At 30.5% G+C, this 22352-nt stretch overlaps 2 protein-coding genes and 1 long non-coding RNA gene across 4 annotated transcripts; 2 read left to right on the top strand and 1 right to left on the bottom strand.

The window, feature by feature from the left end:
• The first annotated feature begins 5100 nt into the window (after positions 1-5100).
• Positions 5101-5529, top strand: LOC118060772 (nuclear transcription factor Y subunit B-4). Its single transcript, XM_035074036.2, has one exon. The coding sequence runs from the start codon at positions 5101-5103 to the stop codon at positions 5527-5529; it is 429 nt and encodes a 142-aa protein (XP_034929927.1).
• An 8146-nt stretch (positions 5530-13675) lies between these two features.
• Positions 13676-15596, top strand: LOC118060771 (nuclear transcription factor Y subunit B-5). The gene is made up of 3 exons (XM_073404042.1): positions 13676-14026; positions 14687-14694; positions 15545-15596. Exons 1-3 carry the CDS (start codon positions 13676-13678, stop codon positions 15594-15596), a joined length of 411 nt encoding a protein of 136 aa, XP_073260143.1.
• Positions 15597-17236: 1640 nt separating this feature from the next.
• LOC118060773 (uncharacterized) lies at positions 17237-20100 on the bottom strand. Of its 2 annotated transcripts, XR_004689491.2 has the most exons (4): positions 19939-20100; positions 18923-18983; positions 18440-18561; positions 17237-17816 (listed from the first exon to the last, which is right to left on the bottom strand). It is a non-coding gene; the product is annotated as an uncharacterized lncRNA (long non-coding RNA). The 2 variants fall into 2 exon arrangements; XR_004689490.2 differs by lacking the exon at positions 17237-17816 and having other exon boundaries at positions 18327-18561; positions 19939-20097.
• Positions 20101-22352: the final 2252 nt, after the last annotated feature.

Below are 22352 nucleotides of genomic sequence, written 5' to 3' on the forward strand. Positions count from 1 at the left end.
TCGTTCAATTTATTGGCCTCCGGGATTGTCTTCCACGGCAACCGATGTTGCTCGTGGCACTAAAAATCCTTGGCTTTTTCTCCCAACCTCGCCCTTGCTCTCGCTCGCCGAGGTTCCATTCCAAACAACCAAGCAAGAGGGGTGCCGGAATCGAACTCAATCGATAGATTCAGGGCGGGGACTCTCACTCTAGAATCATCCTCCACCAAGGTTGATTCCTCTGGTGCTCTACTCGAGGCGAGGATAGCAGCGGAGCTAGGTGCATCGGGTGGTGATACAAATACGTATGTCCCCTTCCGAATCGAATCCCTGTCACGATAACTTATCACATTAACCCAATAACTCACTCATTTTAAATCTTGATTATACTATGTGTATGAACATGATATCGCAAAATATTTTTTTATTTATAAAATGACTTTATATTTATGTTAGAAAAACATCAAATAAATTATATAAGAAACACAAGAAAAAATAAATCTATATAAAATGATTTATATGGTATATTGATATAAAAACCCCACCACAAATATAGATAAAAATTGATTTATTATTAAAGTACCCGTGCCATTAAAAAAATAGCCATGAGAAAAAAAAAGTTCATAAACTTTATTAAAAAATATTTTCCAAGATGAAGCTTTGTGATGGAAAAACGAAGAGAACTCTTCTTTTTATTTCTTTTATTAAAAAAATGTACTGAAACATAAATTTTATTTTTCATTTTTTTTCTATTTTTCATAAAAATAATAGCACCATAAATATTATTACCGGTAAGAAAAGACCCTGCCCTGTTGGTGAGGCTTCTCGGGCTCGACCCCCTGGTGGTAATGGCAACGAAAAATATCCCACCCGGCCTCCCCTAGCTCGTACACCAAAACAAAATATATAAAACTAACACTAATAAATGAACAAATGCATATAATCAAAAGAGTAATTACTCTAATTAATTAAATCTTGAAAAGATCATGACTTCTAATTATATCCTTACATGCATGGATGTACCGACCACCCATAATATTTAACCATTTGTTTACATTTGCATTTTTGGGAAACCCTAATGGAGTAGCAATGAAATCGATTAATATCATTGCCTTTTTTAAAAAAATCTAATTAAAATAAAACTAATTCATTAGTTTCAGTTGCCGTTATAACTCAAATCTTTAATTTCTCTTATTTATTTAAAATGTATTTGCAATACTTTAGATATTTTTTTTTAAAAAAAAAAGACTTTGCATCATCCTAATATTGTTTTTCTGCAAAAAAAAAAAAAACTTACGCACAGTGTAACATCTATAGTTGTAAATTCGGGTGATAATTTTTTTATAAAGCTAGCTGGTTATCCAATGACAATTATAGAAATCTAAACTTTTAAAGGAGATCATAAATTCATGTAGTGCTGATGATGAATTCATTAGTTGATCACATATACGGCACCGTTAAATATCATCTATGCACTTCAATATTTTATAAATGCTAATTAACTGCATAGATGACTTTTCTTCTTCTTTTGAATGTGATCAGAAATTATATAAGAAAATAAGAATTATTTATAAATGCTTCACAAATTGATGAATTTGTTTAAATTTAAGACAAGCATTCGAGAAAATTTGTTTTTTTGAAATATACTAAATCAATATAAAGTATATACCTTTAAAGTATTTTCTTAAGATATAATCGTGATGATTTATATATAAAATAACCAGAGAATAATCTTATTTTTGTTAAAGAATATATATAAAAAAATTTCTATTAATCAGATAATAATCGAATTATTTTTGTTAAATCATCCGTGCTGCATTTTATTCCAAGATTTTCCCAATATTCTAGACGACAAGATCCACGATACCATACAAGCTAAATTAATGAGCACGTGCAAAATATAATTTACTACAAGTTCATTAATATTAATATAATTGAATAATGTTTCAACCATGGTCATCGTAAAATGAACTAAAAAAGGTGAGAATATTGATTCGTAGCTATTTATTTGGGAAGAAAGAGTGGAGGCATGTCCTATGAGGCTATGGCAGAACCATTATGACAAAACAAAGGTATAGATAACCTTTAAGATGGTGACCGACTAAGAATCTTTGAAATTGTAGTGTAATGTTTTTTTTAAATAATTTTTTAAAAAATATATTAAATAATTTTTTATTTTTAACATTAATATCAATGAAATTATAAAAAAAAATTATTAATTTAATATATTTTCAAACTAAAAACACTTAAAAAAAATGAGATAGAAGCTTTGTCAATCACCTCCAAAAATAAATAGGAACATAATATATATATATATATATATCTTGTATTATTAACAACCACCAAAGTTCTAAAATACCTATGTATTTTAAAAATGCATTGGTGCATAATATGATAATCAAATAAATGGTTACAATATAATTCTAAAAAAAACAAGTTGTTCAAATATAAAAATAGAAGTCTCAATATCTCACGAAAATCAAACACCATAATTTAACATTAAATCTTGATAATTACTTTTAGAAATCCAAAAACTTTAGCTATCCCCTTTACGTGTCGTAATAAATTATTCATCAATCAAATACTTTATATAAACAAGGTCATGCACAAAATAATAAATAAAAATAATAAAATTATTTTTATATATGTGTTTATTTAGCTTCTCATTATATATTTCTCCTAGCGGTGTGCATATATATATATATATATATATATATATATATATATATATATATATATATAATAGTATTTTGTGTCTTGGACGACAATAGAACTGTTTGGAAAATTAGTATTTTGGATAATAATATTATGATTTTTTTGTCCCCCGTTATTTTATTTTTTGTCATGATTTTGGGGTAGGAAGTTTTTTCACCATGACATCAATATTTTTTTTTAGAATTGTGTGAAGTTATTTTAGTAATTGAATTTTTAATGGTAAAATTATTGATATAACCCTTTAATAAAATAATCAAATACTTTGTGTAAAAGGATATTTTATATTTTTAAATTTTATAGAATAGTTGAACTACTACATTACCCTTATAATTTAAATATATATGTATTTTAACAAAAAAACTTAAAAGTTAAAATAATTTTATATTACTTTACATCACATCGAGTAATTGTGGAATTAAGCTCCTTCTTTCTTTCTTTTTTTTCTCAAGAGAAACCAATAGTTATTGGAAACATTCCTTCTTACCAACCTTCTTTTCAGCTCACCATGTTTTTCCCCATTCATTCACTGAAAGCCTACACCATAGTTTACACAATGGGAATTGTCCCATATTCTTTAAATGAGGATATCATATTTTTAATTAAATATCTTATATTTAATTTATAATTGATTTGAGCTTTTTATTGTTATATAATTAACTAGAAAATAGTTTAAAATAAAAAAGCTTTTAAACCCAGTAGAATCCGCTTGAATAATAAATTTAGTGAATTAAGTATAAAATCCGTATTAATTCAATATATTATCATTTTTATAAAAAAAAATCATTTTTATTAGTTATTTGAGTTGTTTTTAAATCTTTCAAATTAATTAAATCTTGTCACAACAAATCTTATATAATTTAATTTAAAATCAAACCAGATAATCAGATAATTTATTTCAATTTCTTTGATGGTTTGTTGTCAACTTAATGGCTCTAAGAATTCAATATTCAAGATTAATTTGTTTGATTGAATTTAATAACATGTTTAAATAGTTGTTTTTATGACCCTTAATAAAAAAGTTCTAACTTGAGTCGTAGCATAGCTCTAAAGCTTTCGATGTTACATCAATCCGACCAACCAAACAGTCTAAACTCATAATGCAAATTTTGTGCTGCCACGATAGATAACCAAAGCCTAAAAAGTAACCTCAATTTGAGGTAATCAAACACAATTGCTTTTTAGGACAAATTTCTTTTTTATTTTCTTCGTCTTGGGCCCTAAACAGGCAAACGTGCGCAAACGAAGTCCACTCATTTTAATAGAATAAACTGAATTATATAAGCATTTCTTGTACGCTGCGAGCACACAGAATTTTCATATTATATGTAGTGTAAGAGGAAAGGGGTGAGCACACAGAATTTTCACAACAATTTTTTTGTAGCTCGGAATCAAGCTTGCTAGGGTTCTAATTTGGCAAATGTAAATAAATGCAAGAGTATAAAATTTGTTATGTCACTCACATAATTATATTTAGAAATTGGTATTGGTGATTTAAGCAAAATATCTTATTTTTTTGTTATATAATCTGTATTATATTCATCAAAATCAATTTTAAATTTGACTTTAAAATATCAAGAACAATAACTAGTTATTTGATGAAGGTTATATCACATGACTCATTAGATATTAACTCTATGAATATATATAATACACATACAAAAATATTGAGAATCCTAACTCATAATATAACATACATATAAATTTAGATAGTGTTTGGAATTATGATAATAATTATTTTTTAAAATATTCTTCACTTGGAAATACTTTAAAATAATGCATATATGGGTCTTGCACATGATTTAATGAAAATATATTTTATTTTTTGAAATCTAATGAAAATACATCATGCGTCTTGCAGATCATTAAGAGGTTACATATCCAAAACATTCCTTGTTAATTAAGAGATAGGGAATAACAGAAGAATATTTGAGTTTTTAATTAGAAATAGATAAATTGAGATTTAATATAAGTTGCATGTGTAAGCTATTTCATATATATATGATAAAGTGTTTTTTATAAGAAAAAATTGTTGGCATTTATTTTTTTCTTAGATTTTTTTTAATGAGTGGTATTTTAGATACATTTAAGTTGCATGTGTAAGCTATTTCATATATATATGATAACGTTTTTTTTATAAGAAAAAATTGTTGGCATTTATTTTTTTCTTAGTTTTTTTTTTTAATGAGTGGTATTTTAGATACATAATGTTCAAATTTTACTTGATGTGTTTAAATTAATTTGACACTGAAAATCTATAACGCCAAAATAATAATTAAATTGAAAACACAAAAACTTGTGCGTGTGTATGCATTACACATAAACTTGCATTCATTGGCACGTCTATATATTTATACGTAGCTAGAATGCAAAACAAAGAGTAAATAATATTTCTGGCTGAAAACAGAAATGGGTGATGAGCAAGATCAGTTGTTGCCTATTGCCAATGTGGGTCGGGTAATGAAGCAGCACCTGCCACCAACAGCAAGGGTTTCGAAAGAAGCTAAGCAAAGAATGCAAGAATGTGCAACAGAGTTTATAAGCTTTGTCACTAGCGAGGCTTCTAACAAGTGTCGAAAGGAGAATCGCAAGGCATTGAACGGAGATGATGTCTGTTGGGCTCTCAGTTCTTTAGGGTTTGATGACTATGCTGACGCTACAGTTAGGTATTTGCACAAATACAGGGAGGCTGAAAGGGAAAAGGCTGACCAAAAGAAAGCTACTGACTCTGACAAGGTCAACAAAGATGAAGAATCCAACCATGCAAGTTGCCAAGCAGCACAGCAGCAAACTGACCAGATTCCTGAACCAACAATATTAGAGTTTAGGTTTCTTTAAGAAGCTACTGCAATTAATTAATGGAAGTTCTCTCAGAAACCAATCTTGAGAAATACTAGGGCCTACTTCTTGTGATGGAGATGAAGTATAGAAGATCAAATGGAAGTTCTCTCAGAAACCAATCTTGAGAAATACTAAGGCCTACTTCTTATGATGGAGATGAAGTAGAAGATCAAGACGTAGGCAATATTACATATATATGGAGGAGATCAGAGTTTTTTAATAACTTGTGACATAATTTGGTGTAATACATATATATCTATCTGTATGAAGTAAAGGACTTTAATTTTCTTCTATATGAATCCGGTTGCTACTCTCTAAGGTAAACTTTAATCTGTTCTATTCTTTCTTACTTTTTTTTGTTCTTTTTTCATTGAAGAAGGAGAAAAATCTTAGATGTTGATTAGGCTTTGGATTTTGGATATTCTTGAATAGAAAATTAAAAGTTCAGAGGATAATTTCTACCATGTATATGGCTTTTGATTCCCTATATCAACCACTAACAAGTGATTAATTAGGTTGTAGTTCATATAACAGTTAAAATAGCCTTTTTTGTGATTGATCACAAGCAATCCCATAATTCTAAGGACTTTTATCATTTTCCAGTCCTAAAGCTCCTTGATTTTGTAAGGTTTTAGTGAGAACTAGATGTAGATTGTCTTCCGGTGAAGAAGAGGGAGTAATCTTGGGTAGCACATCCAAATCGGACAGGGAGACAGAGATCATTCAGCTCAGTCTTTACTCATGTTTTGGAAAATTCTTGTGTGGGGTATGCTTTGCTCCTGCTTACAAAATACTCTTTTGCTCTTATATAGTTTTGTGTGAAGGGATTTTTTTCCCTGTTACTGGTTGCTGAATTAGGAAAATGGATGATCCAGAACCTGATATTGCTATGATCTATTGTAATTCTGACTCCGTGGAAAATGGCAAACCTGCAGGTCTTATAGCAAGTTAACTAGCTAATCAAATATTTTAGCTCACCGGTTAAGGGTGAGTGATCTGATAGATATGCTAACATGAAATGTTGAGGGATTGTTAGCAATTATAAAGGCTTGGTTCTGGTATTTTTTCCCCCTCAATTTCTGTTGGAATTAAAGAAATGAAGATGAGTCGCTAGATGCTAGTTGTGATTAAAGTTATTGAACTATTTTCTCCATGAAATGATTTCATTGAAGTAGAGTTCATCTTTGAATCGGATGAACAGGTCATCTAATTATAAACCATGGAGTTTTCATCAGTTTTTCATCCTTGCATCTCAATTTTCTTAGCATTTGGACTGATGTCTTCCTAATCTCATGTTTTGCGCGATGCTAACTATATGGTTTTGCAAAATAAGATGTTATCAGAAGTTGTGACTTTGTGGTGATCTTCTTAGTTATACAATCTTTCTAATTGGTTCAAATTATCTTTTGACTCATAGATTGTGCAGATACGTTTATGTTTATATATTTTTTTCCGCCTCTCTTTTCAGCGTTTTAATGCAAGCCATTGCTTATATATATATAAACAATATGCAGAAGATCATCAAAAATGAAGAAAAATCTCTTAGTTTGCATTTATTGTGTATATATATTGGCATCCAAACAAGACCTTTACCTCTTTCTGTCATGCATGAGCATAGATCATAATAATGTATTGATGATCAATTATGATTCTGGGAAATTTTCTAATAATTTGTAGTCCTTATGATCTGACCTTCGATAACTTTAATCTTGTTATTGATGTTTACGACAGGCCAGGCTTGATATGAGAGATGGAGCTGGAGTGCCTGATAGGATGGATAAATTACAAGCAGATCCACAGGAAATAAATGTAGTACGTAGACATGGATATATGAACGTCTAAGTGCTGCATTATTTCTTTAAAAATATTGATTTGAGTCGTTTTTATCAAATATGTTTTCTATTTAAAATCTTTTTAACTATTTTTTGTCATATGTTAATTAAATTATAATTATTCTGTAGTTCATATATAATTTTCACACACACATATATATCAAGATAATGGGGATTTTTCCAGTGATTATAGTTTAGTGCATACGTATTTAGAATAAAATTTGTTGGTTAAAGAAACTAAATAGTCAAATTAAACAAAGTAAAGAATAAGATTAATGACAACATATATTCTTATTCTCTACATGGATTTTTGCTTTTTAAGAAAGAAATTTAATGGCTATTTTCCACAATTTCTCTCTTTTTTAATGTTTGTTTTTCAAGAATTATTATCACAAGTAATCACTATGATTCTCCATACAACCTTAAGAAAGAAATGACTGTTTTTTACAAAAAAAATAAAATAAAATTAATAATTAACCAATCTTATACGCATAGTTTTCAAATTATGCACTGAAATATGGAGTGTATAACATCGATCTTAAGAAAAAAGATTCGGTGATGTTTTTAACGAGTTGTGTTTCACTTTAAAGTTGATCATAATTGTTCAACTTGTCTTAAAATGTGATCATTTATTCTTTTGAGGTGACATGCATCAACACATCAAATAATTTATCGTTTGATCTCATCATTTTCTCTATGTAAATTTATAATTAGATCTCAAATAATCAAAATCAATATTTGAAATTAATTATACCAATGCAAAATACAAAAATAAAAAAGAAATTATATCAATGCAAAATACAAAAATAAAAACACACGTTATGTTAAATACAAAAAAAAAAAAGCTACATATTAAATAAGAAAAATATCCGAAATTGATTTTGATTTTGATTTACTTGGATTAATAAGAATATTAAGATATTAAAAGTTGATTTTATAAGTTTTCCCACGCTGCAAAGGTTTCTATCTGACCATCTCTGGTGATTTGCAAGTAAGTTCCTGTATTTTCTTAAAGAGAATAGGTTAATCCTTTAGTTTTAAAATTAAATCATAATAAAGTTATATAATCCTTTTGGAAATCGTAAATCGTAAGCAGGTCTGTATCTGTAAATATAATGCTGGCTTTATCTTATTTTTATTTGGCAGATTAGGCTCTTTTTTTTTAAAAAAAAAAAAAAACAATAATTACGTTAAGTGTATTTTTAAAGTAGTTTACACATCAATCGAGAATAAGTTTCTTTCTAAAATTTAGTCTTTTTTTTTTTTTGTTGTCTTAGACCTGTTTTTTTTAATAGTTTTTAAAAAATTTATTTATTTTATTTTTTTATTTACTTCAAATTAATATATATTTTTTAATATTTTTAAATTATTTTAATGTAATGATATCAAAAATAATTTTTTTAAAATAAAAAATATATTATTTTCGATGCATTTTCAAATAAAAAATACTTTAAAAAAACAATCACAACTGTATTTTATTATGGGCATAAGTTTTATAGATTTTCTTAAATATTGTTCTCAACGAAGAAGTTATATAAAAAAAAATTTATCAAAATAATGATTTTTTGGCTCTAAAATATAAGCTTAGTTTTATGAAAAAAATCTTTCCAGTCAGCATATGTTTAGAGGCAATCTAACCATTTCCTCTTTGTAAAAAAAAAAAAAAAGTTCATTTATATAGAAGTGCCATGAAGCCCATAATTAAAGCAATCGATCGTTGGGCTTTGATGGCCCAACAGCTTGCTTGCTCTGCTGAGCAGAGAAAAGCCATCGACTTGCTTATTTACCATAATGGGTTTCTGCAGTTAATACAGAATTTGGGCTTCGATGTGTGAGCACTAAATAATTCTACGAAGACTTGTCTTTGGTCCAAAAAATAGCTTCAATATAAGAGCCCTTTAACAATTTGAAATGGGCCGTTAAGGTCCAGATATTGTTCCTTTTATGAAAGGAAAAAAATAAAAAAAAAACCTAGCTCAAGAGAATAATTATGAAGACTTTTAATATCACTGTGCATAAAGTTATTGATACTCTTGCTAATCTTTAGCTCATTTAAAAATAAATCTTATTATTTGACACAATTCAAAATTCAAGTTACAAATTAGACTAATTAACTTCAATTGATGAAAATAATATTATTAAAAAAAAATTAATATAAATTTTGATTGAATTCATTTAGTTGCGAGTTAATTCATTAGATAAGTTAAATTAAATTAATTTTAAATTTAATTTTTATTATTATTCAATGTAAATTTAAATTAGGATCGAATACCATGTTGACTTGATGGGCTATGTTATTATAAATTAGCATAAAATAATAAAATATCATACCAAACACAACATGGCTTCAGATTTCCTAGTAGTGACAACATATTCTCCATTCACGGAAATAGTTTTAATCAACGACGGGAAGAAAAACAATTTAATTAATTTCACTTTACATTTTTTAATAAAGGATAATTTGGCCGAGAATAGCAACGCTAGCTTTTCGGCATGTCGAAATCGATTCCTGTGTGCCATATAGCCGATATTCTTCACCGAAGAAATAACACAAACAATTCACCATAGAGGCATGCATGCCACACATCGAAGGCATGATCACACAGATGATAATACTCTCCCAAGTTATTTTCCAAGTAAGAAAAGATGCATGAGCTACGTACAGGCATGGAAGTTCAAATCATACAAACCCTAATTTTAACGAGAGAAATTGGGCAAAAAGAATAATCTTGTCTACAACAAGTTCTTGCCTTCCACTATGATAGGAGATTTAATATAATAAACTCTGGAAATTAAATATAAAGAAAAAGATTATTCCTATCCACTAGCACTTAGTTCACTGGTGTTTTCTCAAGCTTTTACGAGAGAGAGATGAAATAAAGGATCCTGATTCGCCGAGAGAGAGCAGAAATATTTTATCAGTGAAAAAGTCCTTTCTTTCTTTAAACTATAAAGAAGGCATAGACAAAATAAATAAATAAATAAATGAATAAATAAATAATGGAGCTAGAGCAAATTAGATGCCCATTCGAGTAATAAGGTGCTAAAAAGAAAGGAATCTGAGCAAAGTTTATGGCCAGCATAAAAAGGTATCCAATTCCAGGTCCTTAAAAGATGACTTCCAAATATCTAGCTAGCTAGGGTTTGTGAGATATTTAGTGCGTCTAACCATTTGTTTATCCATTTCTTTTGAGAAACCCTAAACATGTCATAAACCCTAGAAATTAATGGGTCCTCGAACAAGCTTTCTATAATTAACTCCGCCAGTGTTCTTCCGGCAACACGTCATCAACTCTAGCCAAACTTGAATATTTAAGTAGGCAAATTAAACCTCAAATAGTACGTATCAAAAAACAATCTTTATTCGACAAGAGCTGTATTCAAATGGCTATGTTCAAATGGTTACTGCTGATAGGTTGACCATTGAAATTAAGATGCCAAATTAAGCCGTTGAGAGTATGTGTACAGATGCATGCGCTCTTTTTTTTTTTTTTTTTTTTTTAATGAGGTGTTTGAGAGTGTGGTAATAATTATGATTTAAAATATTTTTTATTTGAAAATAAATTAAAATAATATAAAAATAATTTTTGATATTAATACATCAAAAAATCTAAAAACATGAATTTTATTTAAAAATATATATATAATTTTAACCACGTTTCTAAATATTGTTTTAATGTCTTTTCAACTGTAAGACATTTTATTCTTAGGTTACTAACAAGTGATTTATCAAGTGATTGGCAAGTAAAAGCAGTCTCTGCCTTGAAAAGAGTTAGAATACAATTTCAATCTCCCTATAAATATGGTTATAGAAAGAGCTTTCACCTTCATGTTTTTTACCCAAATTAAAATTAAGGATTATTCTTGAGCCAAATTAATAAGTCTAGGCTTGATTAAACCCAAAAATATATTCTTACGTTACCTTTCATGTATCAAGATTAAGTTAATTTCTAATTTAATCAGCTTAAGTTTGACTAGCTACCCATTATATTTACGAGAAATATAATGAGAAATAAACCTAAATTATATGTGCGTAAATAATTAATATATAGTACACGAAAGATATTTAATTTAGGGCTATAATTAGATGAATTGCACAAGTATAAAAAATATATATTTAATTATAGTTCTTATACAACAAGAGATATATAAAGCTATGAAGATTTTTAAAAGTTTGCCGAAATAATGATTAAAGTTAACATGCATGCTTGAATGATCATGAACTGGAAGAATTTATTGGATTATTAATTAATGGCTGACGACCCCAATGTTACTACTTTGGTCTTACGCATTAGTGATAAAGGAAGATGATCAAATCAGATTACAAGAATATGGAAGAAACTAAGCATTAATTTATCCAATTGGACGGTTGTTAATCGACCGTACTGGATTTTATTCAAAGATATATCGTGCAAAAAATCTAGATTACATGCCCCACCTATATTTCACCTTATTATAAATTAAAGAAGCACGGTCCACAATTTAATTACATTAATTAGTGCAATAAATGTTTAATGTATAGTTTATCAATTATTGTACCATTATGCCTGAAAAAAAGAAATGAGCTTGATGATTCCATATAAGTTATGCCTAAAAACTTATTTACCAAGAAAAATTAATCAGTGTTTGGTCATCACCTTGATAACAAAAATAATAAAAAATAAATTTGAAAATACAGTAATTCATTTTAAAATTATCTTAAATACTGATTTATTTTTATATATATCTAACTTGTTTTTATATTTTCTATGCATTTTTTTTTTCAATTCAATGCAAATTAACCATTAAGAAAACAGAATGTGCAATATCGTTGGATTATTTACATGCATCATCGAAACTAGGCAGCATACCTAGCCATGAAAAAAACATACCTGCCCATTTCAAGATTTGGCAGCACCGATCAGTCTTTCAGATTTAAAAATATCATTTTATTATTATTATTATTATTATTATTATTATTATTATCATTATAAATATTCATGTTAACTTACACGTATTTTAACTAATTTTATAGATTTTAAATTAAAAATTATGTAAATTAATTTTTATTGACTCTAAAATTTATAAAATTTAAATTAGTAATATTTAAAGAACAAATCTAGAAATTTATCAATTAAAATACACCTCTTATTTTTTATTTTTTTTTAAAATTTCAATTTTAAAAGTCTCCTTGGAGACCTAATTTCAGTTATGCAAAAATCAATATCTGAAACTTTGAATTCCCACTAATTTGACCGACCAAACTGTTCATATATACTCATAATGCAAATGCTTTGCCGCAAGATAGAGAGACAAACCTAAAAACTAACCTAGGCTTGAGGTAATCAGACCCTGGCACTAGCTAGGGCTACGATCAGTTCTAATTTTTAGGTACTGTGTTTAGGTTAATCCCCAAAATGCAAACGTGCACAAACGGAGTCCACTCATTTGGACAGTAGAAAATAGTATTATATGAACAATTAACCCTAAGACACTGCAAACCAGAAATGGTTGCAGATTTTATGGAGTTTAAAATAGAGTTTCTACCAGGGGGGGACCATGAAATAAGCTTTGCAGCTTGGGGACTTGCTAGGTTAATTTCCTAGCTAGGGTTACTATATATAATGTTTATGCTCACCAAGCCCTGTTCTCAAATTTAGCTCGCAAAGAAGACGCTGCTGATCAACGAATTAATAGAGTTTTCGTTTCTTTTGTTCGTGTTGTTTTTTCTTCCAAAATTATATATAATTATGTTACTTAATAATCGGAGAATGGAGGTAACCCTATAAGTTGTATCATGTTCTATTTTCTCAGATTCGATTGGTAAAGTAAGTTGTTTTGGTTATGATAGTTTTTATAATAACAAAGTTATTAATTTCAAATTTAATTTTAAAATCTCGAGAATCACGGATTCGATGATGACTACTATTTCGATAACATTTTATCTATAAATACCTTGTGGTTATTTATATGTACAGATATCAAGAAACATGACTCATTGTTCAATTTAAAAATAGATTAAAATAAAATCAATGATTCATTAAAAAACAATTATTTATAAAGACTCTAAGAATGTTTTTAATTTAATATATTTTTTTTTATGATATTGACAATTTATTATTAGATTTTTGTCTGTTTAAACCGCATCTCTGAATTAATGATGTACATCATCATGTTAAAAATTTGGTATGGGTATGTAGCATCAATATGTTGTGTCATGGTATGTTATGCATGGCCATATACTTGTTGAGCGATACACATGTGTTTATGCATCTATATACACATGAGAGTTCGCAAAGCAAAGAAGAAATTCCTAAGCAAACCAAAAAGAAATGGAGGAAGAACAAGATAAATTGTTGCCTATCGCCAATGTGGGTCGGATTATGAAGCGAATCCTGCCACCAACCGCCAAGATTTCCAAAGAAGCAAAACAAACAATGCAAGAATGTGCAACGGAATTTTTAAGTTTTGTAACCGGCGAGGCATCTGACAAGTGTCATAAGGAGAATCGCAAGACAGTGAACGGAGACGACATCTGTTGGGCTCTCAGTTCTCTAGGGTTTGATGACCATGCGGAGGCTATAGTAAGGTACTTGCATAGATATAGAGAAGTTGAAAGGGAGAGATCAGCTAATCAACACAAAGCTTCTGGCACTGAACAAGACATTGAAGAATCCAACCATGTAAGTTTCCAGCCACCGCAGCAAATCGAAGCTCCTAACGGAATAGAATTTAGGATTCTTGATAAGGGCAACGACGGCAGCTCTTTCACGAATCCATCCTGAGAAATATTGCTCGGTTTTCTTTATGTATATGAAGATAACGAGTTAGGAAGAAGATGAAGATAGTACTGATGAACAAAAAAGATAAAAGGAATTTGGAGATTTGCCTTCTTGATAAAGAAAGATTTGGATCTCTTGACAAAATGCAATATTTGAAGTTCTTGACTTGCAAAAGCCTTGACTCACTCTTGTGTGATTCGGTTGCTCCTCTGAGGTATAATGTTTAATCTTTGTCATGAGTACTTTAGGGTTTCTTTCTTATTTCCTCAAGGAGAAAAATCTGTAAAATTTTAGCTATATTATGCTTTAGATGGCATAATTCACTTAATTACCATAGATTTTGCTTCTAATATTAATTTTCACATAATCTCTTAGCTTGATGCATGTGATGGTGATTGCTGATCAATACACTCACACCATTAACAAGTTCGCTTGTTCATAAGTACTGTACATGCTAATTAGATTTTAGAAATCAGGACTATAGGCTACTCAAACTATAATAAACTATTTTTTGTTGCTTTTGAGTAAGAACACCTCTAATTTTCTGTTCATTGATTTCAGATAGGAAGGTGAGCACCTCAGATTGCAGTAAAAAAATTGTTTTCAGTGAATAAATATTGGAAGCTAATTTTCTTTTTAACTCCTACCATTAATCAAAATGAAATTATATGTTTCTTCTTAATTTGTTCTTAATTAATTTATAGCATCAGTCCAGCGTTCTCCTCCTTTCCCACTCTCTCACAGACACATCCACACGCACATCTATCCTTTTGTTGTGCATGGGTGAAAAACAGTGGTGTTCTTGTTCATAGCTTGTGTATTATCTCACTCGATCGGTACTGGTTTTAGAACTAGTATACCAGCTTGATTATACATATACATGACACAAAGCCACCCAAAAATTCTAGTTTTTGTGCACATTAACAGATGGAGAAGTAAGCTCGGTGACAGATAGTTTAGCTATGAGTGCCATTTGCAGATCGCAGAACTTTTTTGCTTGGCTTTAATGCCTCTCCCTTGTTTTGCTTCCGCCATTCTGTAAATGGAATCTCTCTCTGTGTAATCTTGATCCCTTTTTATCTAATTCAATCTTGATGATTTTCATCATGAAGAATATGGGACCAAAAGACAGCTACAACAGCTTGCTAGAACCAGCTGTTGCGTTCATTATTTGTTCATCTATGTCCATAAATCCTGATGTTAAAGCATGTTAATCAAGCAATATGCTGACCTATAAGGCAACTCCATTAACCTTCGAACCGAAACCCCATCTAGAGATGGAATTCAAGAACCTAAACGGAGATTGTATACATTTCAATTGTTCTCCAGCATTAACCAGATGTAGTTCAAGAAATTAACAAATAATGATTGCACCTCCCATTGTTGTTCTTACTGAGTTCAGATTTGCTCTTTGAGCAGTCCTGTTGCGCACCCATATCTCTCCCCTTCTACTTACATGTACTATGAATGAGGGGAGAAAAGGAGAGGATTGACCAAGTCATATGTACAGTTACATTATTTTTAAAAATTTCCTTCTTGTAAATACCTAATTGAATCCTCTCGCGGTGCTTTCTTTAAAGAGAATGCTTTCTTGAAAGAGAAGTAGCCATAGTTTTTAAATTCGACTTGGTGATCGATCAGGTCTAATGATCAGGTTAGATGAATTGACCCGAATTAACTTGGATTAACTCAAAAAAAAAAAAAATCCTAATAAAGTAAGCCTTCTCCTCTAAGTCTCTTCGCTTCTAGGGTCGCCCATTGAAAAGCATCCCCAAGATCCATAAGCCATATATGGAACTAGAACGAAAAGATGATCTGGCTTTGTTCTTTGTCTTCATCCCCCTGAACCTCATCTACATCACAAAATGAGGTGGATCATCAAATATCTTCTACGATGCGTTTTATATCGATACTCTGCAAAGCACCTGATCAAGGTCAGCCCTTGAATTCCTAAACTTGTATAAGTTCCTTTATTGAATGGAAAAGGTGGAATTTTGATGAAGGATAAGCTCACTATGAGCGTAGATTATTTAGTATATGTGTCAACACATGAAAACCCAGGCGAGCCAAGGATGAGTTGGGCTGCAGTGCACGCAACCGAGTTAACAACCGGGGTGACTCGGAAACTCACCCCATATGGAATTGCCGATTTTATCCTTGCATTCTCTCCTTTTGGTGTTTATACAACTGTCGCTTTTTATGGAGAGAGAGGATGGAACGGTGAAGTGGAGGAACTTAACACGAACATCTATATATTCTTGACTTGTGATGGGACTAACCGAGTTAAGGTAATCAAACACGAAGGTTGGCTGAGCTAGGTCAACGAGTCCACCTTGTACTTTCATTGAAGAAGCGTAGAAGATAATTGGATAAGTGTTTATAAGGCGACTTTACCGAATCATGGACCAATCTTGATTGAGTCAATGATCGTTGAGCAAGTTACACCACCTGGTCTTCACGCGTTCACCCCAGCTACTTTCCCAGGTAACAAGAAGTTTATAGCAATAGTCACGAGAAGATGAAGAGCAAGACAATTGTCAAAAAAATAAGGTCAGGTCTCAGCTAAGTTTACTCGGGTCAGCCGAGTTTCACCAAGTCAAATCACCGTTTTTTACTTAGACCCAGCCAGTTCTTAGGCCCGGGTTAGCCGGGTTTTGAGTCAACCCGCTGGGCCGGGTTGAGTTTAAAAACTGTGGAAGTAGCCGCAACCTGTTTTTTTTAATTCTACCTCTGGAATACAAGTGAAGTTACCAGATGCATAATTATTTAGTCAACTTAAGGCTAAAAAAGATTACATATGTACTAGATTCAGAGTTTGCATAGCCCTAGAATCGGGACCACTAATATTGAGGCTTTACATAACGTGTGTTGTCGAGAAAATCCTATCAAAATCTGAAGCATGCTTATTTTTAACTATACCAGCAAATGGATCGGTAATCTCCCCATAAAAAGATGATTGATAGAACCCTGATAAATTAATGTTAGAAATTGAGTTAGGGTTTCAAGCTTCAGTATACAACCAAGGGCTTCATCAAGCTCTTTGGGACCACTTCTCAACTATCATCTGTTTCAACAAAAAGATGGAATCTTAGTTGTTCTTAATAGAAAAGGGAGAGGAAAGGACAGACGTCCCACTTAAAGTTGTTTCCCAACAAATGAGAGAAATCATACATGATATGAGAAAATGTGAGAGACAAAGGATGAAACTTGAAAACATTCCAAGTGCCAACTATACCAATGCAAATAACATCATTAAGGGTTTTCTTGATACAATGAATTATTTGAAAGCCTCGAGGCTCTGGGACCAACAATATGTCAATGCAATATTAGGTAATGACATTCATGATAGAATGATTTCAATCAATGCTGCTTCCATGGGCTCCGACCATGAATCACGGCATTGAGTTTCACAACCTGGTTGCACCACATTTGCTTGTTGGAAAGCACTTGGCAACAGTGAATCCGAATTAAACCAAACCCAACAGGCGTTGGACCACATTTTGTGCACCAATTTTACAGGACAGGATAATATGATCATGGGTTGTCCATGTGCAATGCAGCAGCTTGCCATTAGAAAGTGCAGCATTATTGCAAATTGTAGCCAGCCCTCCGACACAAAAATTTAAGAGCTGCATTCGTATTTCAAGTTTGAAAGCAAAATCCTCACCTTGATCCTCAATGGTCCCAGGAACTGAATTGATGCAAGATAAAATACACCAGTGTCATTCAGCAATGACAATGGGTATAAACAAAAATCAAGTATTCCATACACAGCATGAACATGCCAAAACTTTTGCAATATTAATACCAAGAAAATGATGTTGTTATACCATAGCTCTGACTGAATCAAACAGATATAATCACTTCAAATTGAATTTCATAAAAAATCCCCACCATCAACATCATCAAGAACATAAAACAGAATATCTTGGTAGGTGTGTAAGCAAGCTTTTGTTCTTTCTTGTGGTTTGGGCAGAAGTACATGGCTCCTAATTCCAACACACCATCATAAAATTTCAGAGGAGATTCATATATATAATGAAAAAAATTTCATTAAAGCAAAGGGACGGTTTCATAATTATAGTACTTTGGTCTAATTATCAAAAGCAATTCATTATTCTCGGATATTTCTGATATTTCACATTCAACATCAATTCTACAGTAAGAGAATTAAGTAATGAGCCATTCAGAGCATTCATGATTTTAAAAGAATCAAGAAATTTGATTAACGAAAGCTTCTACAAATCCTCAACCATCATCTATATCTGGTCCCACCCAATAACCAGTTACTGTTTTGTGAGTACAAGAACTTACATGCATACAACTAGAAACAAGTTCGTAATAAAGGTTGGTGGGTGTTGTTAGATATCCACGGAAGCTCTGATTCACAGAAAGTATCTCTCTAATTGAGCTGCAAGGGACCGATCGGTTAGTTGCTGCAAACAAAATTTGAAGTCATATAAGAGAGCAAGTAAAGGGCAGGCCAATATGTTTCTTATGCATTATCTATTAGCATTTCCAATGACCGTTTTCCTTTTTCTTTCCTTTCCATTTTTATTTTAACATCCTTAATCAGTTAAACTCTTACATACCTCACTCCATGGTGCACTTCTAATTGAAATCAACATATCATGTTATAACAGCTAACTAACTGAAATCAACATATCATGTTATAAAAGTTACTTATTTTCAAAGTTCGTGTTACCACGACATGCAAAAATGATTTAAACTATCAACTGAAAATGATAAATCATCTTGCTTCTAGTCTTTTTGGTAGCTGGCGTGAAACTAAGATACCTGTCCTGGTTGTTGCCTGGCTTGATAGTCAAGTAAAAGCTGATTTCCTTTGTTGTAATTCCTGGAAGGAAATCACATAAAAATCACAAAGCGCAAGCACATTCACCCACCCAATTGTTAGTTTTCATTAAGAGAATTGATAATTAATTTTCATGCCACCCAGTACTCAATAGCTAGAAACAAATGACAAGCACAGACTTCGTAATTAAGCCCCCAGTCAGCTTCTGTAACAAATCTACAATTTTACTTAATATTGTGCTTAAAGTTGTTCAATCTCAAATCTTTTAATTGGCTTCTAATGTGAAAACATATCTCCTCTCTAAACTTTAGGGAAGCGATGATTACTGTACCCATACAGACTATTCTACATGCTCCCCTCTAATAAATTTGCTCTTTCAATGCTTATTTCATCATTTCCAACAACTAACTAATACTTACATCCAGTGGCTTGCAATGTTGTATTCAAAATTTCAAAATGAGAAGTAATCTACAATGGTTCATCTCTTTTCACACAATATGCATTCATAGTTTCCTTCGAAAGAGCCATCAGGATTATAGTTTTCTCTACAATTTCAGGTAACATATCCATATCTTTAAAGGAAACAGAAGGACAATCAAACTCCAAATCCTACAAGATAACAACCCTTGATTTTCCTCAATCACATCCAAAACACCAACTAAATATATATATATATATATAAAAACACTAACCCAACAAATTCATAAGCACCTCAACCTCTTTATTCTCTCTCTAGCACTGTTTTCCACCATAAAGTTCGTTCCTTTATGACAAAAACCACTCTTCTAAAAAACAAAGTAGAAAACAAAACAAAACCCACTTAATTATTCAATAATATCATTAGAATAAGCAACAGCAATTCACAGTCACAAAAGGGATATCCTTGCAACTATGAAATCCCAATTCTTTCATCACTAAAATGAAATTAAACTCAAGAAGAATAAGTTAAACATAAGAATTGTTGGCTTTAAAAAGATGGGCATGACTGGCTTTTTACCCTGAATGAGAATTTAGGGGCGGAGAGAGGCGTAGAGAAGTTGATGGAGACCAACAAGGATGCCATTGAAGCTCTTTTCCAGTGTAAGAGAAAAGGGAAATTTCTGGGTTTAGTGGTTTTTGGAGGGGTTTAGGAAAGTGTTATTTCCAAGGAGAAAGTAGCAACGGCATCGTTTAGTATACACAATTAGAATTCTCGAACGATAGGGAGCATCGCTATTTTTTTTATCTTTTTTTTCTTGGTTAAAAAAATGGATTTGCACTTATTAACAATTTAACAAGAAATAATAGAATCAATTTTTTTTTTCATTAAATTTTTGGTTAAATTACAATAATGTAATATATTTTTAAGGTTTTACCTTATGTGTTCCACGCATTAGAAAAAACAGTGAAAAAATAATTTTTAAAACGTAGATGGCTTACATAAAATTCTATTAGAAAAAATTTACTTCTAATAAAAAAATAATAATACGATGGATATTTTTTAGATTATATATATATATATATATATATATATATATATTATAAACTCTTAATCCTTTTTTATTATCCACTTAAATGCTGTCATTTTTAAGTATAATTTTTATATTTTCTGCATCATTTATTTTTATATTTAAAATTATATTTAATTGTATTTTTAAAGTATATTTAGCTTGAAAAAAATATTAAAGCAATTTTTAAAGAGCAATTTGCATCACAACTATAATTTAATGCAATATGATTTAATAAATTTTTTATAGTTTTATAGCTAATATTTCGATTTATAAAGTTCTTTTTTTTTTTTTTTTTTATTGTGGATCCTTGCATCCTTTTCATATGATAAAGTAAAGGGAAAGGGAAGTGACAAAACTGTAGGTAATAGAAATTCGTGTATAAGAAATAAAATTAAAATTAAAAACAAAAAAAAAAATATAAGATTTGGGCTTCATATAGAAGGCTTAGCTAAGGCCACGGGATCCAAATTCAAATCTCTAACTTCCAATGGTTAGAGTACAGCTCAGTTGGGCTCGGGTTAGGCCTTCTGTTCAAATTAACAGTCGCATGCCCAACTATTGGGCCACAGAAGCCTTATAATTATTTAATCTCACACCTCTTCGTCTCTTTCCCTCGTTGGTCAAAGTCGTGAATTGGTTTCGTTGATGAGAAGGCCAAGCCCATGTAATAGATCACATATGCATGATAAAAGCCCTAAACAGGTCCAAATATATATGGGCCCCAAAAACAAAAATATACATAGCCCATTGCAGTGCAAATTGTCGCGAAAAGATTGTTAGATACTTTAATATTATATTTAAGTACAATCATACGTAATTGTTATGATGAATTTTATATTTGTGTGACAAAGTTATTAAGAAGGAATGCTTATTCGGATCAATTATTTTTATTAAAATATATAATATTTTCTTTTGTTTTTGCTGATGTATCTAAATTTAAAAATGATTTAACTAATTTAACCAAATTAATCAAAACCAAGTTAGGTCTTCAATGATATATTTTTACTTTTTTAATATATATAACACTCACTTCACGGTTCGTCCTATTTTTTACAGTTAAATACTACTAGTATTTTTTTCAACTTAAAATTAATATTTTTCTAGTATTTTTTTATTGTTTTGATATCTTAATATAAAAATAAAAAATAAAAAAATTATTATTTTAATATATTTTTAAAATAAAAATTATCGGAAACATAACTCAAATAATATTTATTATGTGTTTGGAAATGCAATGCAATTCACGTTATCTCAAATTTTAATTATTATTTTTTAAAAAAATAATTTTTTTATGTTTTCAAATCATTATGATATATGATATTAAAAAATAATTTTTAATATATTTTTAATAAAAAAATATTTAAAACCATACTATGACAATTAAATCCATCATACTCTTCACTAGAAAGTCTACCATTCTACCAAACACAGATAAATGAGATAAATGAGGTGAAAAAGGACACTATTTTACCCTAAAAAAGACCAGTGAAGCGTCTTCTTCGGTCAGCCCACCAGTGAGAGCACAGATCCCGGAGGCTGCTTCTTCTCCCTTGAACTAAGTTTCCATCCAACCTCTTATTTTCTTTTTTTCTAACTAAAAAAATATAATATAAGATCGGCTGAAGATACCCACGGCAGGGCGTTAGGTCGTCTGAGCCTATCGAGCCACCAAATTCCATGAGATGGACCGTAGTGAATTTATTTATTTATTTATTTTGTCGTTTAAATATGTCAGGGCAGTTCCTCCGATATTATTGAGAGACAGGCGGGCCCATCTTGTGAGCTGGAGAGGATTAAATGATCCAGGGAATATAACTCTTTTTATCCAGTCCCTGAAGTATTTAATTAGTTATAGATAAGTCCCTTTCATTTGAAGTCTTGTTAATTTCTCCTCAATATCTCTCTGTTAAACGTGTTTGTC

The sequence above is a fragment of the Populus alba genome, chromosome 13 (genome assembly GCF_005239225.2).
Source record: "Populus alba chromosome 13, ASM523922v2, whole genome shotgun sequence".
Lineage (NCBI taxonomy): Eukaryota > Viridiplantae > Streptophyta > Magnoliopsida > Malpighiales > Salicaceae > Populus > Populus alba.

Bases quoted from the DNA above. Each gene is read 5' to 3' on its own strand.
- LOC118060772 (XM_035074036.2), top strand. From the start codon at position 5,101: ATGGGTGATGAGCAAGATCAGTTGTTGCCTATTGCCAATGTGGGTCGG.
- LOC118060771 (XM_073404042.1), top strand. From the start codon at position 13,676: ATGGAGGAAGAACAAGATAAATTGTTGCCTATCGCCAATGTGGGTCGG.